Source organism: Hippocampus zosterae, chromosome 3, assembly GCF_025434085.1.
Source record: "Hippocampus zosterae strain Florida chromosome 3, ASM2543408v3, whole genome shotgun sequence".
Lineage (NCBI taxonomy): Eukaryota > Metazoa > Chordata > Actinopteri > Syngnathiformes > Syngnathidae > Hippocampus > Hippocampus zosterae.
Genome location: NC_067453.1, coordinates 5,136,593 through 5,155,879, shown reverse-complemented (window position 1 = coordinate 5,155,879; position 19,287 = coordinate 5,136,593). Strand labels below are relative to the sequence as shown.

The window sequence follows — 19,287 nt, the reverse complement described above, 5'->3', positions numbered from 1 at the left end:
CACAGAGTTGACAACTGTTATGGACTGTCCGTATTTTGTGAGGGAAATAACTGAAAGCTAATCTGTTATGCCCTTACAATGATTGCTGTAAATATATTAAAAAATGCTGGGTCGTACAATTGCATAAACAGCGTAATAACGAGCAAAAAAAAATGCAGATAATTGCCGGTATGTTTGATTACACGCCAATTGCAGACGTGAAGTCGTGCTCATGCAATGTGGAAGCAATCTGACGAGTCCGACGTGAGGCACAAGTTAACGATTTGAGATTGACCCCAACTATCTCAAACCTGAATAAATTAATATCAGTTGTGAGGAACAAGGTCAGCGACACACTGTGAAGCTTCTTCGCTAGGTTATTATGTTTAAAAGTGCTCAGACAACACCTGTTGCTCATGCAAACTTAATTTATCACAGAATAACAATTGCCCTCACATTTTATGACACCTGTGTCTTTACTGTTGTAATACTTATCGATACATGCAGGCTCATTGAAGCGTAGATTATTGTGAATGAAATTTAGTTTGATACGCTTTTCTATCTCTATCTATCTATCTATCTATCTATCTATCTATCTATCTATCTATCTATCTATCTATCTATCTATCTATCTATCTATCTATCTATCTATCTATCTATCTATCTATCTATCTATCTATCTATCTATCTATCTATCTATCTATCTATCTATCTATCTATCTATCTATCTATCTATCTATCTATCTATCTATCTATCTCTATCTATCTCTATCTATCTCTATCTATCTATCTATCTATCTATCTATCTATCTATCTATCTATCTATCTATCTATCTATCTATCTATCTATCTATCTATCTATCTATCTATCTATCTATCTATCTATCTATCTATCTATCTATCTATCTATCTATCTATCTATCTATCTATCTATCTATCTATCTATCTATCTATCTATCTATCTATCTATCTATCTATCTATCTATCTATCTATCTATCTATCTATCTATCTATCTATCAAATCAAGTACAACTTTATTGTCAAAGATTTCTTCACTCTCATGACAACATGCGACAAGAGGAGCCGCTGCGGGTGCCCGCGCCGCCATCAAAAGAAAAGTTAACATAAAATGACAAAATAATACAAGACAACACATTAGACGGAGACAATGGTGCAATCTCAACCACTTTACTGCATACACTTTGTTGTCTGAAGCAGTTATAGATGAAAGAGGAGCAAATCGAAGTGTCCTTTTCGCCAGCGGATCAAAGACGTCATGGTGAAATGTGCACACGTCTGCTACAAGCTAAGCTTGAAAGCATCAAGAAGCTGTAGCGTCCATTAACGAAAAAGAGATTGGCTCTCATCTGCTTTCCCAAGTAAATCCGCTTCAATTCCAAGCCGTGACTCCCAGTTCCACATACGCATTGGCGCTCTGCGCTGACGCTCCTTTCTGCTCGTCGGCTCCTTAAGCCATGCATTCATCCAGCCGCAGACCGTCCATCAGCACGGACCTTTTCGCTGAACAAAGCAGGGCTGTGAAAATGCTGCCTATTTCAGGTGCAAGACACAAGCGCCCCGGGGATGTCCAGCAACGACAGTCAAATGGCACCTCCCAATCAAAAACAGTGCTGGTACACGCGTGCCGCCGAGAAGGTGCAACCACCAAGCACAGATTCTTCTTCTTTGACGAATGTCATGTCCGAAAATGCTGAAAACAGTCCACATCAGGTCTACACGACGTGACAAAACAAAAGACAAAAACAACAAAAAAATGCAGGGCTCTTGAAAAGCACTTGCCAACGGCTGCCTACTCGGGCGCCATCTTGGGGGATATATATATATATATAAATATGATTTTTGAAAACCATCAAAACAGATCAATTAAACCATTTTGGTTCAGTGCAAGGCTAGCCTGTTTAGCTATTTCACACGGTTCTTTGTTTTTTAAATTTTGTTAATTTTTTCCCCCCATCTTTATATGACCGCTAACCCAGGGTTACATTGGCACGTTATGGCACGTGCGTCATTCCCTTCCAGCAATGTGGCGGCCAGTCACATTGCAGTGGACCGGGTCCAACGTCATAAATTTTATTTATTTTTTTGCCTTGGAGGCTCCTCCATTTGGATTCATAACAGCAGCATCAGCATTGTAAGCCCTATTGAGCCTTTCCACTGCATATGTGCCACAAGATCTCTGCTGGTGGTTTAACATGAGGATATTCGATGCTAGCATGCAGTTAATTGGCCCCCATCGTTAAAAACTGGGAGGCATATGGACTAAACTGTTATAATTCCTACAGCGATTACCTGATTTTCATGTACTGTAAATCCCATCAAATTAAATCTGAAAGTCTGCAATTAAAGCACATCTTGTTTGTTTTATTTGAAACCCAGTGTGGTGAAGTTTAGAGCCATAAAGAAGACAGTCGTGTTCATTTCCCGTGAAAAAAGACCTGAAGAAGTAACAATGTACTTCATGCATCATCTGAGCTCATTCATGCAAAATTAGCACATATTCATTACTCCGTCTGTACAGTATTAAATATGAATTATAACACGTCTTAGTCTATTATTCATAATTTACTTTGAAATAACTTGAGCTTTTATTTCGGCGAGTAATTTTTTGAGCAGCGTTTTCCAACCTGTGGAGCCAAAGCAAATATTTTGTGTCAGAAAATCTTCATGGTAAACCACCAAACAGTCATAACAAAAAGTATGCATACTGAAATAATGACATAATTTCTCAGTTCTAACAACAAGGCGTATGTTAAAATACTTGTTATGATTGTATTATTGTCAATGTTTTATGTTATGTCTTCTGTATTGTGATTTTATGTTTATGTTCTTGAAAACACTTAGTTACAGCTGCAGCTGTTCTGAAGCACTATATAAGCAAAATGTATTTTATTTAGACGCAAATGTGTTAAGTCAATGAGAAATTTAGGCTTGTATAGTTGAACACAAACCTGATGTATTTGCATTGAACCGTGACTGATTCTGTTGTCTGAATGGCCACAGATGGATACACGGGTTGGGTACCTTTTGCCAGACAAGTGAAGACATTTAACAGTTCTGCTCTTCTCTATATCTTAATAGAACAACCATTTCAATACTTCAGGAGTTTTGTGAAAGATCTTTAAATTTAAATTCCATAGCCATTCAAGGCCACATTATTTGGGCCATGTCACACTAAAAATATTCAAGGTGAAAAGAGGGAGAATAATCTGAAGAAGACTTGAGTTAGAGCAGCAGCAGCAGCAAAATAAGGAAAGAAAGACATAGTATGGCACCTCAGGGAAACTTCCTTACACAGGGCCTTCTTTTTTTCCTTGTATGGTTATGTTTTAACAGACCAGGAGAGAGGCAGGCATCTGGTGTAGCACTGTCGAAAGCAAGGGAGCGATTCAGGAAACAAATGACCGAAAGCAGGGCCGGGAAGAGAAGAAAAATGTTAAGTTGGGTTTCCTTTCCTAAGTTGTCTTTTCTTGAGTCTGAGGAGTAAAAATCCTCCATGGTCACAGACAGACCATGAATGATGTCAGTGAGAGAATTTTGTAGCCAGCCATTGTTAATACACAGAAACAAACACAGTGCCGTATTTTCACAACCATTCGGCACACTGTATTGTTGGGCGCAGTCTCAGTAACGGGTGCTATTTCTGTATTTGACACATACATAAAACACACTGTATTATTGGTGCAGCCAGGCATAGTAAAACATACGCCAGCTTAAACATAAAGGCATGCATGCACGCACGCTAAAAACACGTTTTTAAAAAGGCAACGGAAGCAAAACTGAGTTTGGTTGTACTTTACTTAGCCATTTTACAATGTACTCACGTGACTGGTACCTGCTAGGTGCGTGCCTTTAGCGTCCTCTTACACGCCCACCCTTCACTCATCGGCGGACTTCCACATGTCCCTCACGTCCGCCTTTTCTCTGTATAAACAGCGTGTCGGCCAGAAGTGCTCTCAGTCAGGCTTTGGAACTCGGTGCATACACTCGACCCTCGCATTATAAGGCGTCCGGTCCATTTTGGAGAAAATTTAAGACTTTTAATGGTGCCTTATAGTCATGCAAATACGGTACATTGCATGCGTTGAATATGCAAATTTTTCAATCTATATGCATTAGCTCGACTTACTTCCATCAATGGCTATACTATTGGAAAGGGTTTTAGAGATTGAGTTTTTTTTTTCCAGAATTTCACCATTTAAAAGAGTTCCCAAGTGCCCTCCTAAGAGCATATCTATGGCATGTTTTTGTCAAGATAACCCAGGTTACAGAAATTGTAAGCACATGTTTTTATAAGATCTCTTGCCAGTGTTAAATTAGCAAATTTTAATAGTGGATCATTCTTATGCAGTAAAAGAGCCATCACCCAGTCGCATATGCTGTGTCGGGCCAATAGCGGCCGGGTTTTTGTAAAAATGACTCCCAGTAGGCTGGATCTCAACAGGACATTCCTGCCACTGTTTGGATGTCTTCTTTGACAAACTACTTGCTTTTACCAGCGGAAGCAGAGCCTGTTGTGTGGAAAGCAAGTGCCATTAGTTTAGAGTCCAAAGCATTTTAGCTAACGGGTGCAGAGTTAACTGCGCACAGCAAGTGGGTCATGACATTGGCAAACACCAAGCATCTACTGCCCTTGAACTCCTTGAATGGAGCAATCAAGAAAGTGACAATACATAATACTGATCTGTGCATCGAACACAACACTCAATGCAGCTCTGTTTAACTTGTGTGAAGCCACAAGTGGGGCTTATTTAACCATATAAATCCCCACCAGCACCGTTGTCATGCACACACCTAATGTTTTTCTTTCGTTATCATTTAGACTCACTGTTTCCCTGAGCCTACTGCACACTGGTGAACAAAAAATAGGGATGTTCGAAACCACTTTTTCAATCAACTTTGGAGTACTCACCATTACTGATGCAAGTAACCGATACCACTGCACAAGTACAAAATAGTTTTAAAACATATAATTTCCATTAAACTAGGGACAGGTGATTTTAAAGATTTCTTTTGTTTTTGACTAAAGGCAGAAGAAGTCCGAAATAAAGCACAAACTACTCTCTTGAGTTTAGGGTTCATTGTTAAGACATGGACTAAAGTGCAAAATAAAATTAACAACTCCCTGAGTTTTAGTATTTGTTCAAGAGCATTGATAATTGCAAAATAAAACCAGTTCAACTGTTAACTATGAAGTTTACAAAGAGAGCAGGGAGATATGGCTGAAAGATTTTCACAATTTCCATTTTTTCATATCCACTGACATTTTTTAAAACAAATTAAAATGAGAACAAAATGTTGAATAGATTTAAGATAAAATACAGATATGCACAGGCAAAATACAATTACAATTTGTGATGAAAATATTTTGTCAACGAAATTTACACTGTGGGGCACAAAAGACGGATCTCTTGGTTAGTCGCCAGGCAGAGGTAGAGGACGCGGGCGGGATCCCCAGCGGCATTCTCCCATTCAGTCCTGCACCCACTGCGGGCATCCCCCATGCTCACCCAAGCATACCAGGTAGTGCAAGGCTGCACCATGTACGTACTTGGCGGCGGGCAAATCTTGCTCACTTCCAAACCTGTAGATGTCTTTTTAGCTCGTGTGAAGAAAGTCTGTGTGAGTGGGTGACATCACCACACTCGTCTGTATGCAATGCTGTGTTCAAGTATGCCATGGAAAATCAACAACTCTTGTACTCCCAGACAATCGTATGTGCTTCTGAACCGAAAAATGGCATAGTTTGATTTCAAGTGGATCGGTGCTTGGTGAGACCGACCAAAATGCCCCAAAATGTCTTCGTGTCAAGTCACATTTATTTATAAAGCCCTTAATCACAAATACTCTCAAAAGGCTTCATTCACATGCCTACAGTTGACAAGTACTCACAACATCCCCTGACCGTAACCCCCACAAGGCCAAGGTACCCTACTCACCTCTGGTCACGAGCTCTGGGTCGTGACCGAAAGAATGAGATCCCGGCTATCAGCAGCCAAAATCGATTTCCTCCGCAGGGTGTCAGGACACTCCCTTAGAGAGGGGGTGAGAAGCTCTTTTGTCCAGGAGAAACTTGAAGTGAAACCGCAGCTCATTGAAAGGAGCCACATGAGGTGGCTGGCGCATTTGGTTAGGATGCCTCCTGGACACCCCTCTGGTGAAGTGTTCCAAGCATGTGCCACCAGCTGGAATGACCCAGGGCACACTAGAGAGTTTATGTCTCCCGTCTGTCTTGGAAATGCCTGCGCTGCACGGCAAGGGCTGGAAGAAGTGGCTGGGGAGAAGGAAGTCTCTGCTTCCCTTTTAAAGCTGCTACCCTGGATAAGTGGTGATGGATGGATGGAAGGTCCCCTGCATTTCGAAGAACTTGAGAAACGCTGCTTGAGCATTAAGTAGGCTAGGCAAACAACTTTTCCTCACTTGAAATTTGTCTTAAAATATATACACAAAATGGTCTTCTCATCCCACAAGTCCCATATTTTCACATTCCACCCTGCCTATTGTTGATCTACCACTTCCTGCAGTTACTCTGCTGAGGTCTTACTCGCCACATACTTTCACAAGGACGTTGACTTATTTTAGGTTCCCCCTTTGACTAACTGCAGCCCTCATGTTCTAAAACAAACATTCTTCAGCTTCCTCAAACCTTGAAATCAACTATCAGTACAGCTGTGCACCAATGCACTCACATACATAGGCACACACACACACACACACACACACACACACACACATGCTCAGACATGCACGTGCACACATACAGTATTGCTCCGTTAACAAATTATGTTGCAAAACATGTCAGGGTAACCAAAATCTGATGTTTTATCAGTCAAATAAAAGGGCAAATGCTGACAGGCCAAAGACATCGTTAAAACACATGATCTGTTGGAACATGAGCTTATACTGGAATATAAATACACTGACCCTGTCCCTCCCATTCTGCCTGAGAAAACACATTACAATACTGTATGAGCATCCTGTGAACTAATAAATTACTCACAACATGCACCACTCCTTGAGCAAATGATTGTGCACATTTATTTTATTTATTTTTAATCTTAACGCAGCTGCCTGAATATATCAGAAAGGCACCCATAGATTCTGGCTCAGGCACACACCTCTGAATTAAACATTAAGCTAAATGTTGACATGAGAGGCATGAGAGACATAACGCATTTATGTCATCAGTATGACATTACAGTGAACCACCAGGCTTCCCGCTCTGTCTCCCTCTGTTGGTCATTGTTAGGTGTATGTTCCTCTGAACGGGTTGTAACTGGGAAGGGAAATTTCTTGTGTGTTTTTACACACTTGCCCATTGAACCTGATTCTTATTCTCGAAAAAAATGAGTGACTTAATGTCGGGTTGAGCAAATGATTTGCAAGACACTTCCAAAGTGGCGTACAACATCTGCAAAACAGTGATTAGATACAGTAGAACTACTACGTCAACGTAATCTGACATCTAAATGAATAACTCACTAATATTTCATTTGGGGGCTGGGGGGAGTGAAATACCTGCAGATCGTCGTGGAGGTCAACTGGTTAGCAAGTCGACCTCACAGTGCAGAGGTGCAGCGTTCAATTCCGTCTGGCCTTCCTGTGTGGAATTTGCATGTAAATCTGCCTGCTCACTGTTTTGGCGAAGGCGCTCATTCTGGCACCTCTGAACGGCTTTTGAACAACAGTTTATTTTTTTCTCAAGAGTGCCAAGTTTCAGGAGAAAACACGTCTTATCACATGATGAATGAGCCATGTAACCCAAGGACAGCGGTTGGCTATACACTTCATCAAAACGCCAAGCATGATGGCAGTTGGTGTGGGGCGGGGGAGCACCTGAGGCGGTTACCTTATTCATAAGTCTTGCTTGATTCGTCCCTGATAGACTTTAGCCAACATTTTCTTCCCCTTAAGATTTTGCTGATGGGGCATTATGATCGCTGGAATTCGCAGGTGTGTGTTTTGAACTGAATTTTGAAGTATTTTGCAGAGCAAATGAACTGTTTTAGCCTATCCTCCTCAATACTCATATTCTTTTCAGTGTTTTATCACCCTTGAGATGTGTTGAAGTCTGATTAAAAACATATTTGGTGATTGTAAACCCGCACAGCAACCTTTCAGATGACGCAGCGCTCAAAACAACATACCAACTGTGCGCTCCTGGAAATGCCGTCTTGTAAGTCAATGGATGGCTTGTGTGTTTCAGGTGGAGCAGTCTAAGGTGCTCATTAAAGAAGGGGGCGTCCAGCTGACTCTCACCATTGTTGATACACCAGGATTTGGAGATGCCGTAGACAACAGTAACTGGTAAGTAGCTTTCTTATTCGTGACATTGATTCAGTCAGTCCAAATTTCATAGGAGAGCGATGTTTTTTTCATGTCACTGCTTGATGTCAAATTCTCTCCTTTTTCAGTTGGCAACCAGTTATCAACTATATTGACAGCAAGTGTGAGGACTTCCTGAATGCAGAATCGAGGGTGAACCGCAGATCGATGCCAGACAACAGGGTGCACTGCTGTCTGTACTTCATTGCGCCTTCTGGACACGGGTAGAGGATACATTTAATCAGATTACATTTTGGATTTAGCACACCCGCGTTCCATTAAAAACACTGCCAACCATGTTGACGCACTACTATAAATATGATGTCAAAGAGATTAAACTGTATTTACCAGTATAGTACAGTATATACAGTATCATGGCTGTCAAATCAATATTTTTTTTCCACTACAGATATGACAGATTCTACCACTGATGAATTGTTATCAGTAAAGTATGTTCAAGTCCACTTTATTGTCAAATGTGCTACATGTGCAACATACAGCACAGATTAAATTACTTTCCGCTGAACCGCAGGAGAAAGAGGATGTGGATCATTATTGTATAAACTAGTCCAGTAATTCCATAACTATATTTGACACGCTGTCGGTATTATCTAATTCTCATCCTCTTTCTATTGGGGGCAATTGTGATCGGTGCATAGATTAGAGTTCACACCAATGACTACACCAGCCGTGATTGACAGAAGTGGATTTCAATATACGGTACTGTCCCAGGATGAGAGAGAGGGAAAAAGGAGAGGTACAGCAGAGTTTGTGATTCTTTAGCCATGTGATACTGTTCCGCCCCATAATTTTTATGGATTTTTTTTTTTAATTAACCCATTTTGTACCCCTATCTAACAGGATAAAAATTAGCATCTGCTTATTTTAGTTGTTTATACACAATAGGGAATATTTAGCAGTTTTGGACGGTGAAGTCGCTCGAGTCACCAATGTAATTGTTAAGAGGCTAAATCTAACAGCCGAACTGTTAGAGCAGCAACTATCTCTGCTCATGCTCCACAGAGTCCTGTTCACGATCCCTGTGGACAGTCATGTGTGTCATTGAATATTGCTGAATATAACCACGGCATCAGCGCATGTTCACAAATTGGGTTCGTCTTCACCTTCGCTCAGATATTTGAAAGCGTGCCCTGACACTTCTTGCGTGTCGTACATACATTTTACATTGGAGTATAACAAGTTCAACCACAATTTCACGCTTGTGGACATTTAAAAACCAAATTTATCATTGAGACCATTTGAAATTGGAGAAATGTTTTCAGTCTGGGTTTCCTTGAAACAAGGGTTGGAATCGATATTCAACACAGTTCCTACCATAAAGGATTGTTTTTAGAGCCAAATAAACAATCCTATTTTAGGGCCATTTTGGATGTAGAGGGAAGCCCGTCTGTTTAAGTAAAATCTGACTAGTAATCAGCTTTAAAGGAGACACAAATGCTTTTTCTGTCACAATTTAAAACTGTTCACAGGTGTCTTAACGTGTACAGTATATGGCAGGCTTTTGTCAAAATAACCCAAGGACAGATCACATCCAATCTTCTTAATTGCAATAATTATGCTATTTTAGGGGCCAGCCATCTCACGCAAGTCAAACGGTCCTCATCCCGCCTCACATAAAGCTGGGCCAAAAAAGAGCCTGGCCTTTGTTAACTTCACAATCGGTGCGCTACATAAAGCCCATCGACACATAAGATAAGATAAATAAGATAAGATATCCTTTATTTGTCCCACAATGGGGAAATTTACAGCCTCCAGCAGCAAGAATGTATGTAGAAAGAAGAAGAGAAAAAAAAAAAACAACAACAAACATCTTTCAATTAAATACAATATGAACACAAATGGATAAATCGCAGTACTATTTACAATTTACCTTCACATCATTTAATTATTATTATTATTATGATTGTTATTTTTTATTCATCAGCCTGACAGCAGTCGGTAGGAACGAGCGTCGGTATCTCTCCTTCTTGCAGCGCGTGTGTAACAGTCTCTGGCTGAAGGAGCTACCAAGTGCTGTCAGGGCGGGCTGGAGGGGGTGGGAGGGACTGGCCATCATAGCTTTTAGCTTAGTTAGCATCCTTCTGTTGCCCACCTCCTCCAGAGTGTCAAGGGAGCAACCCAGGACAGAACTGGCCTTCCTGACCAGTCGCTCCAGTCTCTCTGTCCCGGGCCGAGATGCTGCCTGACCAGCAGACAATGCCATAATAGATGGCCGAGGCCACCACCGAGTTATAGAACGTCTTAAGGAGTGACCCCTGAACCCCAAAAGACCTCAGTTTCCTGAGTAGGAAGAGTCGGCTCTGTCCTTTCCTAATCAGGGTGTCCATGTTTGTGGACCAGTCCAGTTTGTCGTTGAGAAGAACACCAAGGTACTTGTAGGAGGTCACCCTCTCTATGTCCATACCCTGGATGTTCATTGGTGCTGGTGAGGACTTTTTCCTGCAGAAGTCCACAACCAACTCCTTAGTTTTCCTCGGGTTGATCTGGAGGAGATTCTGCTGGCACCAGTCCACAAAGTCCTTTGTCAGTCCCCTGTACTCCCGATCATCCCCTTCTGTAATGAGGCCAACAATCGCAGAGTCATCGGAGAACTTCTGAAGGTGGCAGTTTGGAGTGTCATGTCTGAAGTCCGAGGTGTAGAGGATGAACAGGAATGGAGCCAGAACAGTCCGCCTTGGTTTGCTGCGAGATTTCGTGGTGACCAGCTGCTTGCTCCGACTACCTTTCTCATGATTTTGCTCACAATAGCGTTCGTACAACCATGCCAGTAAATACATTGACCAACTTGACATTCTGTTAAAAATGCCAGCCTCTGTCAGCATCATCTTTGAGTGCATGGTACTTGGGTCCCCTGCTGGTGACCCACTGAAATGTACTTGCTATATTACCATCAAAGGTGGAAGGACTGACTATCCCTGTTTGATGTCACATTTATTCTTGATTAATAAGATTCATTCCTTCCCCCAATTTATTATTATTTTTTTTTTCATCAATCAGTACACTTTTTTGTGGTCCTCCTCAGTATTGAGATTCTCCTAAATTTTTGCTTGTCTGTTGGTCGTGTCATTTTCCACCTATCCATTGTCTCTGTATATCCTTCAGACTAAAGCCACTTGACATTGAGTTCATGAAGAGGCTCCACGACAAAGTCAATGTCATTCCACTTATTGCAAAAGCTGACACTCTGACCCCAGAGGAATGCCAACTTTTTAAGAAACAGGTATTAGTGAACTGTCAGAAAATACTATTTGTTAGTATGAGAATTTGTCATCTCTGGCAATGCCATCCTCGCTTTTTTCATCTATACAGTGGTACCTCTACTTACGAAATTAATTGGTTCTGGAAGAAATTTATTAACTCTAAAATTTTGTAAATAGAGATGCATTTTCCATGCAAATGCCCTAATCCAGGGGTGCCCAAACTTTTTGGATCGAAGATCTACTTTTTGATCAACTAACCTCCCGGGATCTACCCTTACCGGCGCGCGCATGCGCACGGGCGCACGCACACATGCACACACACACACACACACACACACACACACACACACACACACACACACACACACACACACACACACACACACACACACACACACACACACACACACACACACACACACACACACACACACACACACACACACGCACGCGCGTCACGCCATGATGAGAAACAGCCTGAAACGGAGGCATGCGACGCACTTTTGCAGCCTGTTAACTATCGTAGCTCACACGTACCATTTTAAAGTGCTTCCCTGGGCCCTCCTAGATTCCTATTCTTTCCCCGTGCTCTTGATGAATTGTACACAAAGCAAACTTTGAATGAGAATCATGACGATAAAAGATAGAGCGCAACAGCTCTGATCACAAGCTGCAATTGCAAACTGCTGAGCGCTAACAACTTCCGGTGACGTAATCACGCGCCACCGTAAATTTAAGATTTACCTGCTTTATTTTATTTTTAAAATATTTTTTTGTGAAAATGAGACTGATAATATGATTAGTGTGCAGTGTATATTAACACAAAAAATATATTAATAACATGTATAAAGACACACAAATAGTTGTTTGTTTTTTTTCTTCTCGACACTCCTCGGATCTACTTGGGACCTGTCTTAGATCTACCGGTAGATCAGGATCTACCTAATGGGCACCCCTTCCCTAATCCGTTCCAAGCACCCCCAAAATTCAGACATAAATGTTTTCTAAAGTATAAAAATGCATCAAAATATGTAACAAATACATGCTACAATTAGATTATTGCACAATAAATGAGAGTTGTGCACAATGTAAAAAAACATTATAGTCTTTTAACTTTTAACTGCGTCCTCACCGTTTTTGCCCTCTTTAGTTCATGTTCTCTCTCAGAAGTGGTTTTTGCCTGGCCTTTTGTCACGAACTGATCCAAGGACGTTTGCTTTAACAATCCTTTGAAAATGTCCAAGGCAAACATCAGCATAGTGAGCGATCGGCCAACTGGTGAACACTTTTTATGGGTGATTCACATTTACGTAAAACTATCATTCGCCCCTGAATGACGAGAACGTTGCATCGACACAGACACACATAGACACAGACGGTAGAGGTCCCTCTTAGCCAATGGGATGCCAGAATGATGCTCGATAGTAGCCAATGGCAGAACAGCTCTAAGTATGTTGCATTCAGGAAACTCGGCGCTGCGACTGGTAGTGCATACTGTGTTTTTACCTTTTGTATCTTGGAATTTCTTTCGTAACAAGAGGCAATATTTTCTTGTTCAGGCATTTCATAACTTGAAAATCTCTTATGGAGAGACATTTCTAAGTAGAGTCACCACTGTACTTTGTTCTGCAAATCGTTATTCCCAAATAACAGGGAAAATATGTATATATGTTTGACTTTAATGTTTCACTTTGATAGATAATGAAAGAGATCCAGGAGCACAAAATCAAAATTTATGAATTCCCAGATACAGACGAGGATGAGGACAACAAGCTGATCCGGAAGATCAAGGTATTGGACAACAAATTGTTTGTAATCTGCTGAAATAATAAATAAATAAATACCAAAGGTCAGTCTGCCCTTTAGGTCATTTCCATTGCTTGCAGGATTGCCCCGGTTTTAGCTGTAGCTTAGCCACTTTACAGTGATGGTCATTTATGTAATACGCCTCAGTAACTGCTCCCTCTGACCAAAACAAAACATTGTGTCTGTTTGCCTCTTTCAAATGATTCCATCAACAGTGTTCATGTTAACCTGGACGGTAATCCTGTCTAAACCTTTCTCGGGTACAAAAAAATTTCAATTGAAAATGTTACTCTGTCTCTTTACATCCCAGCTGAGGTTTTTCGTTTTTTAGTCTATAAGATGGCCCACACGGCCCTTTATTTCGTCATCTACAGTAGCCTCAACATTGCCCAGAGATGCAAAGGGATGTTAGTCATTGACAAAGACTTTATTGCCTTGTGACAACTCAATGACAACAATTGTGATACACCACTAAACAAATTATTGAAACAATTTTTTCCACCTCGCACCAGGAGAAGATGCCATTGGCTGTGGTTGGCAGCAACGTGGTCATTGAAGTAAATGGAAAGAAGGTCCGAGGTCGCCAGTACCCGTGGGGTGTGGCAGAAGGTAGGATTCAAGCAGGGCTTCTGCCAGAAAGAAAAGACACGTTTTAGACATTGTCGAACTTCATTTTTTGGATGTTCAAGAACTTTGCAAAGTGTGTTTACAGGTTTGAGAATGTGCTGTTTCAGAACATAAGTTCAGACCTGTATGTTCTCAAATGCTCCTTATATCCTCAAAATGTATTAAATGCCTGATGATAAAATGGATCTTCTCAAAATGCAATCTGTGAAATGATGTGAAAGCCAGTTCAGAGAATCGCAGTTTACCCTCTGGAACACGATTTATAGGTTGCTGTTTCAGGGAAACACTCTTTTGCATTTTTGCAATTTGAAAGTAGGGCTGAACAATTTTGACAAATAATCTTATTGCATTTCAATATTGCAAATCCTATTCAATATGCTTTTTTTTCAAGGTCCTCTTTCCATTAATGTAAGAAATACAGTACATTTGTCTGTATGAGTCAATAAACAATCTGATTTACGATCATCAATGTTTTGGTCTTAGAGGTTAGGCTCATACTAAAATAAAGGCCAGCGATTCATGAAAAACAGTATATTTATCTACTCTAATTTGAGCTTTCAATTTAGTAAAGACGTTGACTTGCAGTCTTTTAAGTATTTACAATGTCAACTTTCCTACCGAACAAGTGCGATGTAAACGTCAGTCATGAACAAAACATGAAACAATTTATATCCTGGAAATATGTGGACTGCAAATTTTAGGCACTGAACATATCTACACAGTAAGGCTGTGCACAAATCAATGGTGATTTGAAGATGGATTCTAGCCGGTGGAGAAAAGCAAGTATTGAATTCTAATTTTTCCCCTAAAACCTCAATGAATCTTGTCATATAGTCCTGTTGCATGAAAGCTCAGTGTGTGTGACACAGCTGAAATAGTGTGAGGGCAAGCAGGTTTGTCAAGTGTTTCACCCGATAGTGGATGCGCATCTGTTAGCCACCAAATGAACTAACTGTTCAACAATGAACTCAGTGAAGCCCATCTTGGCAGTGGATCAACAATTCTGTCGTAAACCTATCCGTCACGCTGTCATGCATAGCAAAAAATAAAAAAAATAAAACCCCAAAAAGCGTTGCCCCAGAGAAAACACCTCTTCGGCCAATTAAATTGAGGATTGCGGTGAGGATTGGATGTTTTAGGAGTTCAGGAACAGTGGCTGGTGCCGCTGTACTTTACAGTTGAATTTAATGGATTAAATTTGCAAATAAGTAAATGTCACACTTTGTAAAGCTCTTTGGGCACCCACTGTAGGATGTAGATACAGTGCTATAAAAATGCACCCCATTATACCATTTTAATCAAATTTGATTTTTTTTTTTTTTTTTCCGGAAAGGATTCAAACACCAGTCACGGTTCGATAGAATCATTGTAAACACAAATGACGAATGGAGGCTTTGGGTACGAGTCTAAGCTCTCTTCGACAGCATATCTATATATATATATATATATTGCGCGTCGTCCCGCACGCGGTCTGTCCTTCCGTCTGTCCCTTTTCAAAACGTACCTACTTCACCGCGCCGCCACTGCGCCGCTCAGGCAGTGGCTCACTACGATCGCGCGGGCATCTTAGCGAAAAAATGTTGTCTACCCACAAGCATTGCAATGAAATTGTTAGTTTTTTAGTAGAGCTAAACATCTCTTTATTTTCGCGATAAGCAATGAAGATGAACAAAAAGTTGAACCAAGCAACAACACTTTTGTGGGCCGAAGGCCCACCTTACCAGCCTTCCGCAGGAACTAGCTGATGAGCCGCCCGGAGGGCGGCGAACCAGCTAGTAAATAATATATAGATACACAATGTGTGTATGTGTGTGTGTGTGCGTGTGTGTGTGTGTGCGTGTGTGTGTGTGTGTGTGTGTGTGTGTGTGTGTGTGTGTACTAACTGATTGAAATCTTTTATTTCCAATTTGAAGCCTCTGCAGTTTGAAAATTTACATTCTTCTAAATTGCTATGTTGATTTGAATTTGACTGATTGTTCAGCCCTATTGGAAAATACTGATTGCAGAATGTACCTCTAAATAGGATTGCATTTTGAGTTAGTATTGGTTTATGATGACAGTTAATACATTGTTTGCTTTTACACCGACTGTTTTTCCCCAACCAAATCAGATCATTCCTTCTGACGACATTGGTCTTTATCCTGTTAGGGATTCTGGAAAAGGAGGCTGGATTTTCTTTGTTCTGAAATATATTTCTGACTGAAAGCATCCAGCTAATAATATATTCGCCTTGTTTTAATTTATGCTAAATTGTCTGAATGATGAGAATTTATTAGTCTTTCACGTTTTCATTCTTTCCTTTCTCTCCCTTTTTGTTTCTTTCATTCTTTTCCATGACTGACAGAGGGCATATTTGGTAATCAGATCCAGTCTTATCTTTATTTTAACCCCATTTTGTCACCTTCAATTCCCCATCAGAACATCCCTAGCCTTAATCTTTCCATCACTCCTTTCCTCTCCGCTCTTTGGTTGCTGCGCTCACATCATTGGGGTGATGATCCAACCGATGCTTTTATCAGACTTGGGCGGGATACTAATTGCAACATTCAAATTTTAAAAGATGCCCTGCTTTCACAAAGATGAAGCTATTTACATTTATTAAAAAAATAAAAATAAAAAACAACAATGCTGCAGAGGTCAAAATTACCCTTATTTGGTTTTGTAATTTTTTTGACCCAGAGCTCATTGGTATCATGATAGGAATTGCATGTTGATGCACCATGACCATATAACACGGTTCTTGCATTTTACCCGACTGAAGAATTGCTGCGTATTTAATATCACTGTAAATATCCCCAGTGTGGGACGAATAGATATCTTATCTTATCTTATCTTATCTTATCATTGAACTATGTAGAAATGTTGGTTGGTGCAAATATTAGCAGACAAACAAAACTCTTCGATTCCTGGATGTTCTTCCAAGGTGCCTGCAACTCTACAAGTTATCTCAAACTTGCTTGATCTACCGCGTTGAAAAAATACTGGTCGTCCTTCTGCTGCATTTTGCATTGAGTTTGGTAGCCTTTGTGAGATAGTAAAAATTGGCTTGACGGTACGCAACATTTGATGAGCTCAGGGATGGCAATTTTCCGCGGATACGCGGAAATCCGCCGTTTTATTTCTTAAATTTCTTAAATCTTTTTGTGAATCGTCTAAATCCGTTGAGAAACTTTTAGGGTGGGGTCAGGTACCTTATCGTCGAGTTTTCACGAGCTCTTCCGATCAGTCTTTCCACCTTCCGATTGTAAACAGCGCTGCGATTGGACGTGTATGGTGTCTTACTTGTTGTGATTGGTCACTATATCGGCAAATGCAAATCACATCCAATCCGTGTTCGCCTTACGAAACCCCTTTCTCGCGAATGCCGAATGTTATCGATACTCACGACGAAGCTAAAGTGCGTCAGATAGATGCGGATCTGAAAACCACGTTTCGTTGGGACTCGTTGGATAGAAATCTGACGGTGTCCCAAGTAGGAAACAGTGAAGAGTAACCATTGTGCTTGTGTCGGATTTCGTGAAAAAGCTCGATGTCGCCGGTAAAGCTCTGTGTACAGTGTGTGACGATGTCATTCTGTACGGATCGAGAGGATGGAAAGCTTTACAGAGTCACGCAACCTCTGTGAAACACCGAAAACAGACATTTCTACTGAAAAGTAACTACTCGATCTCAAGCGCTTTTCGACAGCCTGGTGCCCAAACCTTTTGGACTCAAGATCTACTTTCGATTAACTAACCTCCCCGGGATCTACCCTTACCGTCACGCATGCGCGCACATACACACACGCGCACGCCACGATGAGAAACAGCATGTTAACTATCGTAGCTTACACGTAGCGTTTTAAAGTGCTTCCCAGGGCACTCCTAGATTCCTATTCTTTGCCCGTGCCCTCGGTGAATTGTAACTCTGAATGAGAATAGTGACGATAAAAGATGGAGCGCAACAGCTCTGATCACAACTTGCAATTGCCGACTGCTGAGCGCTAACAACTTCCGGTGATGTAATCACACGACACCGTAAATTCAAGATTTACCTGTTATATTTTATTTTTTAAATATTTTTTGTGAAAATGAGACTGATAGGATGATTAGGGCGCAGCGTACATTAACACAAAAAATATATATTACTAATATGTTAGAAGACACACAAATGTTTGTTTTTTTTTCTCCTCGACACTCCTCGGATCTACTTGGGACCTGTCTTAGATCTACCGGTAGATCAGGATCGACGTAATGGGCACCCCTGGCCTGGAGCATGTGTAAAAACAAGAGTAGTTGGCTAAAAAGAGAGTGGAAAAAGACGAAGAGGACCAATAAGCTTTTAGCGCTTGCTATAAAGCTTAAAATGAAGAGAAAATAAAGTATTCTACCTCGTGAAACTGTAAAAATAGACATCCACTTTATATAATAAAATTCATTCATAACCCATATATAGTAAACAGTGTGGGTCTTTACTATCACTGTATGAGATAAGAATCAACAGCTTTTTATCACATTTACACAACACTTTATGAATACAAGTAATGGACAAATCTTAAATATGGCAGGGAATGTGTTTCCTTTTTTAGTTTTGATTTTGAGCAGCAAATTTGAAGTTACGTATTGGTGCTCACCAGGAATGCATAAGCAAAATTGCACACATTTTCACTTGAAAGAATAGTGAACAATCTTGGGATTTTTTTCTGTTCAAGTTTCAAATAGTGTGTAAATTTAAAACACTTCATCTTCAGCATGTTTCGTGCCACTTTTGTAAGTGGCCATGCCCCCGTCCAGGCCACGCCCCTTACCCGCTTTTTTCATCACTAGCCATTACCATCCCTGTGAGCTAAATATGGAAGAGGAAAAAAAGTAGTTAGGAAAGGGACAATGTCTTTATTTAGTTGATGCTTAAAGTATGAGCAATGAGGAAAAAGAGCCTTTGTTGTATCAGGGCTACAGATAATGCTGTATGGTGTCTTTCAGTCGGGCTTAAAAGTCTGACAAAAATATGTTTCATGCAATAAATAGCTTTTTTTTTTGCTTAGTTTTGTTCTGCCCGTATCTAGAGACGTTATTTCAAGTAGCGGCCATTTATTTTTGGTCCAGGTCTGATGCTGTGGCTAATTTTTGTGAAAATCATTTGAAAAGCATTTTGAAAGCCAAACACTATGGGTCCCGTCTTTGCTTCTGTCGTAGTTCTTCAACTACATTTCGGCCTGCTGTTCCCTGTGTTGTTTGACTCAAAACACAGGGATATACTGTATAAGCTAAGGATAGAAATGCTGTTTCACTGAGCAAAGCTGGGATCCATGATCCACATACATTTTGAATAG

General features: G+C 40.7%; 1 protein-coding gene across 4 annotated transcripts in view; it reads left to right on the top strand.

The window, feature by feature from the left end:
* Positions 1-19,287, top strand: part of LOC127597692 (septin-7-like) — a 50,743-nt gene that overhangs the window by 19,349 nt on the left and 12,107 nt on the right. For 3 of the 4 annotated variants that reach the window (XM_052060925.1, XM_052060924.1, XM_052060923.1), the window contains exons 4-8: positions 8,204-8,304; positions 8,412-8,546; positions 11,446-11,563; positions 13,242-13,334; positions 13,862-13,958. In XM_052060925.1, coding sequence (XP_051916885.1) covers positions 8,204-8,304; positions 8,412-8,546; positions 11,446-11,563; positions 13,242-13,334; positions 13,862-13,958 — 544 coding nt within the window. Of the gene's footprint in view, positions 1-8,203; positions 8,305-8,411; positions 8,547-11,445; positions 11,564-13,241; positions 13,335-13,861; positions 13,959-16,320; positions 16,762-19,287 lie in introns of those variants that run through there. The other variant, XM_052060926.1, reaches the window with a different exon arrangement.